The sequence below is a fragment of the Megalops cyprinoides genome, chromosome 25, assembly GCF_013368585.1.
Source record: "Megalops cyprinoides isolate fMegCyp1 chromosome 25, fMegCyp1.pri, whole genome shotgun sequence".
NCBI lineage: Eukaryota > Metazoa > Chordata > Actinopteri > Elopiformes > Megalopidae > Megalops > Megalops cyprinoides.
Window position 1 is genome coordinate 20,398,167 of NC_050607.1, and position 6,204 is coordinate 20,404,370.

Here is a 6,204-nt window from a genome sequence, read left to right on the forward strand (position 1 = left end):
GTATCAATGGGTAACATGTAAAAACTGAAATCTTTGTAAATCGCTCTGGATAAGAGCATCTGCTAAATGACAATAATATAACAAATGAGGGACCACCTGATGAAAAAGACTATATCGAAAAACAAGAGTGGAACAACTGTTAGAATTTAAATGTCTCCTGATTTTAAAATTTAAAAGTAAAGGCTTCATGCATGTCAGCAGATGCCCAGTTCACCACTGTACAGTCACAGCAAATGGCATTTAAAATAATTTCGACAGACCAGCATCACACAATGAATGACTACTAATCACACTGAGATTATGTTACATAACTGAAGCGCACTTCTTCGTTCACAGGCCAGTCTGGTGAACCAGGAAGCTCTTATTGCCCCACTCTGTTGATGAAGGGCAGATGAATATGACTGGGGACTGGACTCTGTAAGAGCATACGATTACCCGTGTCGGTTTACTGAAATAGCCGTCTGAGGCGGGCCGTCCTCTCGCCAAAAGTAGCACTGACAATCCCAATAGTATCAGCATGTTATTATTACCCCCCGGGTTTGCTTTGCATGACAAACCAGAATAGCAGCGCTCCCAATGAATCACGCATGACTGTGCATCACACAGCTATTAAAGAGCTGAAAGGCCTTAGTCATCACAGGGGAAGGGTCCGTGCATTCCTGGCACATGACAGCTTCTGCTACAGCATACACAATCCCGTAATTCCCTAAGAATGAAGCCCCCTGTCCCCGTGCGGTCTCCCCCGGTGGGGGCGGGGGGGGGGGGCGCGGAGACGGTTTGCTTTTGAGGGATGAAAGGAATATATTTCTGCCTGTTTCTGCCTGCTAACGGCTCCGGAGAGCAGAGTTCCTGGCTCGGGGCCAAATCCCCATGGTTACCACCGTGCACCAACTGCCTCTTTGCTCTGCTTATTGCGAAGATTCCCCGCTCTGTCTGCAGGGCACCGGAGAATACGAGGAGAGCGACGCACGCCCCACTGAAAGAGCCTCTTGCCGACCGGACTTTGTAACTATTGCAACAAACGTTCCTTTTGGTGGGGAGGGGGTATTTACAATCACAGAGGTTATCTTTCGGTGCTCCCACTGTCTCTGTGTGAAAAACCAAATAAACGTATGATGTTATGTTCAGTGCGTGTCGTGGTGCGGTTAAATTGGGGCCAACGACCCTGTTCGGTGTTTGGGCTGGAATACGGTTCGACGTCTCTGCGTCTTAATAAAACGTCAATAACATTCACCTGTTTATCGATCTGATGCGGGCTACGACGTGTAAACTAAGACCAGGCCCAGTTCCCACGCAACAGCGTGAAGCCAGTGAGAGCTATTTCAGAGCTACCTTAGCACCCTGATCAGGATTAGAGCACGACCGAAATAAAGCATGAGGATGTGTTTACTGACCGCCAGCAGGAAGACGCCGAGCCAGCTGACTGCCTTTGAATGAATCAAACCACAAGTGAGGCCAGTGCAAAAAGAACTCGCACACTTCATCAAGTACGCTACTGCACATGTTGAACAACTTAAACACATGCCAATATACTTTGATGTACAGTATAGGTTTATAGTAATTGACACTGATGAGAGAACCTATAATGTCTGTTACAATCATGAAACGGGTAATGCTCTGCAGTCTAAACTACCGGATGCTTTCATTATTGTAAGGTACAGGCCACAAGTTCTTTAGAACATCGTTAGTATCAACACAATGTGCAAGTTTACGAACATCGGACACTCTGCACCGCTTCAACGCTATTGAAACAAACATACAGTAGGAACCGGGGGCAAGTAGCTACGCTTCAAGTCAGGTCGGAGAACAAAGTTAACTGACCAAGAAACACGAGGAGACGGCTTTACCAAAGCGCAGTGTTACTATATATATTCTGTGTAGAATTACACTGAGGAACGCCGTGAGAATACCCGACAGAAATGCAAAATGACCAACAGTAGCCTCATAATCACACTGCCTAGATCAGAAGAGAGACGATGTTAATCTTTACATTAAAATGCACACCACCCCTAAACATGCAATAATACGCCGTCGCAATAAGTTCTGTTCGAACCCTCAAGCGAGGAAGGCACTTCAGATATGTTATTTACATATTCCAACAAACTAGGGAGCACCAAGCAGGTTAAACAAAATCTCATCTTCAGCAATGGGACATACTCGCAAAATCGATCTGTTTCGATTTATTTTGCAGAGGAACATTGATTACACTGGGATAACGAACAGCCACACCGACAGGTGACAGAAGAGTCCCATTGGACACAATACATTGAATGAGTAGGCTAAACAATAATAACTTACCTTTTACTTGACTCTCGTACTCTGCAATAATTTCTTTATCCTTTTTGAACCTCACTGGATTAGACATCGTGGATCCCCTTTGCACAGTTACTCGAAGTTCGTGTCTTGCAGTCAGTAAAGATGTAGCTACTGGTCCCGTTGTAAACCTAACATAACCAGTACATCCTTCACATTTGGCATAGGAGTTCACAAGAGTGGCCAAAGACAACTGGTTGTATAGCCTTCACCGACTATCTATAAACTTGTCCTCGGGATAATATATCTAACGTTCTTGGTTATAAAACATAGCATAGGGTCCGAAAGCCCATTGTTCTGGGTTGAACAAACTAAAAGCCGCCGCGAAATCTCATCAATGAATTCAGCGATCACTACTAAGGCAACAGCGAAAAGGACGGGTTACAGAATGGACAGCAAAAAACCCTGTTTAGCTAAGCATTGAAATTTAGATTGACCTTCTGCTAAAGTGCCCGCGCTCGATATACGCGTCCTCAGCTGCACACTGGAAATGGAGTACGAGATGATCGTGTGGCACCACGTACTTCCTCGGGCGCAGAGTAATGTTAATGACTCCAGCACTTCTCAGACTCGCAGCTTCCCAGACGCAGACCGACCGCAACGCAGCTGCCGGAGAATGGGTGGGATCCGGGCGGCGATCGGAGCGGAAACATAGAAAGGATTGACAACCGCTCCAACCAGTCGAGCCGACTGTGCTATCTGGGGGACCGTCAATCAGGGATTCGTTTCCAATGGGTAGTTTTACCAGGCGTTGCGCGGGGTGTGATTTCTCATTTTACTAAAGCGAGTGTGTCCCATGGAAGTCATGATCAGAAGGTGCAACAGCCTCGCTCGAGAGCGACTGTTGGGCGGGCGAGTGCTGTTATTTTTTCGCACCAGTTGCATTGCAGTTAGAAAAACGGTTTCATGGAAATTAGTAGGTTATGTGATCTTTTCTCCGCGATCACTTCTACGACAGAGGCCATTGACCACGCTACCATTAAAGAAGATATATTTTGGTGCTGTTTTGGCATGGTGTCAAATTTCGTCCTTCAATTCACTTAATAAGACTAATTAAACTTATGAACACGCTCACCAATTCAAGCGAAATACGGCAGAATTGGTAAGCATGAATTCAGGCATTTTTGCAACAGGTCATCCACACAGATTTGCCTCCCCAGCGCAATTAGAACATGTTGGAAACTTTGGGTAAGTCTTGGGGGTCATGGATGCGTTCACTTCGCTAATAATCATATAAGCATGTTTCATACTTGACTTAGCCCCGAATCTTTTCAGCAGCTAGAAACGTCCCTGGGCTGGGTTTCTAGCTATTGAAAACATCCAGGGCTAAGTCAAGTTTGCCTGGGGCTTGTCTTTTTTTGAAGGGAGATCGGCATCGGTAGGTTGGAGAAGTTATATCTACCTAAATAAATATTATCACACCTTCGGACGCTGCAAGTCAAGTTCCGATCTGTTACACAGTCTGTAGCCTATGTTGTTTTGCTATCAACACCTCCTTTTAGCAAACGTTCTTCCCCAGAACGACTTCCAGATAAGTGTATCACTATGCCACGAGTAGTCATCGACAAGTATTACAAGAGGTCAGTAAATTACTGAGTTAAGTACTAAACTAGTATAGAGTGTTTTTTTGCATAGAAATACTGTAGGTATGGATAGGATAGATAGTCTGCTATTGCCTTAGGGGGTGCAGTTTCCACGAGAATATATAAAAACTGGATCAGGAGACAAATTCTTAGTAATGTACAAATATGTGTATAATCCATGTAGGTAGGATCATACAATGAAATCACAGTAAAACAGTGATTTTAACTGCAACTCTATGGAGCAGTAATAACAACAGCGCCCTCCTACGTACAATCATGAAACCCTACATTCCTGTGGGATTACCTCTGGTCACCAAGTTGTCCCCTCTGGGAGGGCTCTCTCATCTCCCTCATGGTCCTTCTTTATTCGGGTTCCCAAGTGGTGGAATGAGCTAGCTACAACAGTCAGGAAATTGAGGTCACTGTCCAATTTCTGACATAGACTGAAAGCCCACCTTTTCATTACAGGTAAATGCCTGCTGAAAGTGTAGGCCTTTGCTCCAGAAAAAGCTCAGCGGTCAACATTTTGCAGTGGTAGAAGCTTGTGACCACACAGGCTTTGGTATATGTTTCTGTGCCTGAGGACAGCGCTAACTGTGGCAATGTTCCCCACAATGGCACTAATGCATCTTACAAGCATGGCAGTAATGATTTAGTATCTATCTGGCTGCATGCCCAACCCTATTGAATGCACCTTTTTAAAGCAGTTCTGGTTAAGAGCATCTGCCAAATAAATTAATTTAAATGTAACCGAAAAAGGTGTGTAAGCTGAATTTTCTAATCTTGCAGCCACACACAGTTAAAAACAGTTTAGAGAAGCATAATAATTAAAAATAACTTAGATTGATCTCATTAGTATTGGAAGTCTTGACATTTGTCCTGGTCATATCCAAAAGCACATAGCCTAAATTTTCATCACAGCATTTAAGTTGAATGCCAGTATGGCGAGACTGCCATCTAGTGACAAAACCGTTTACTTACAAGTATCTATATTTTTGAAGTACAAACGGGAAATGGTGAAGGTCAATGAGGAATATAATAAGTAAATATACCTGACTGAATATCAAAATGACATCACCTTCCTCATTAGTTATTTGCAATTAAGCATACTGGTAAATCAGAAAGAAGCCTTTTATTAAACAACGTTAACATTAATATAGTTAAGAGACTGTGGAGACACATCTGATAGTGGTACTTGACTGACCTTTTGAGGTCATCAGCATTTAATCTGGACGAAGTATCTAGTGTGCATACACAGATCCAATCGTAGTAAAATAAAATTTCTTCAAAGTTCTTTTTATTTATTTTATCTTCATATTACACACAAGACAATCACACCCAACAATACCCTCCACCCCCAGACAGATGAAGTGTGGAAGTTCATTCCGCCATTGGGGGATAATGGTGGAAAGTAATTTGGCATCGCAACGAGACAGGACCACCAGACGCCGTTCAGTAGCAGAGTGTAGCAGTCAGGAGGGAACATGGTAGTAGTAGTAGTAGTAGCTAGTGTTGTAATAGGAGTAGACATGATCTCCCTCTTATCCATATGCAGCCCACTAATAACCTCCCACTAATAATTTCTCTAGGATACATTTTATAATTACTCTGTTATTTACTACTGTCTATCAAAACTCAAATGTCTTAAAGTACATTGTACAATTTCAAGTATTCTGTGTAATCCTACCTGCCCAGTGCCGGACAGAAGCAGATGGGCTCCGCCTCTGAGCTGGGTTCTGCTCAAGGTTTCTTCTTGTAAATTAGGGAGTTTTTCCTTGCCACTGTTGCCTTAGGCTTGCTCTCAGGGGATCTCAGGCCTGGGAACAATGTAAAGCTGCTTTGTGACAACTTGTGTTGTAAAAAAGCGCTATACAAATAAATTGAATTGAATTAATAATCTGTTTGGCTCAGATGCCACATAGCTGATTAGCTAACAGCTTCCCTGCTTTCTCACTATGTTCTTAATAGATGCTCCTGGACTTCCACAGAAGATTATCTACTTCTTGGGTTGAGAGCAAGTCAAATTCTGTTTTAAGTGTTAAATGCTCTTTATACAGGTCTGGCATGAAACAACAGGCATACATTGCTTATCTTACAGCAAGCTCCCATTAGCAACACGTATTTGCTTCCCTTTTGAGTGCTTTCTTTTTTTAGCTGCATATGACAGAATTTGTCCCCTTATATAAGCTTTAAGGGCCTCCCACACAGCTGAGTCTGAAATGTCCACAGGTTTGCTAGCACTTAAAAACAAGGGTCTCTGTTCAGACAGGAGTTTAACAAAGTCCTCCTCTGCTAAAAGAGAACAATT

At 43.3% G+C, this 6,204-nt stretch overlaps 1 protein-coding gene across 2 annotated transcripts in view; it reads right to left on the reverse strand.

Moving 5' to 3' along the window:
• Window positions 1-2,845, reverse strand: part of LOC118771923 (SLIT-ROBO Rho GTPase-activating protein 1-like) — a 100,353-nt gene extending 97,508 nt beyond the window's left edge. For both annotated transcript variants that reach the window (XM_036520097.1, XM_036520098.1), the window contains exon 1: window positions 2,299-2,845. In XM_036520097.1, coding sequence (XP_036375990.1) covers window positions 2,299-2,365 — 67 coding nt within the window. In that variant the 5' untranslated portion in view covers window positions 2,366-2,845. The remainder of the gene's footprint in view (window positions 1-2,298) is intronic.
• Window positions 2,846-6,204: the final 3,359 nt, after the last annotated feature.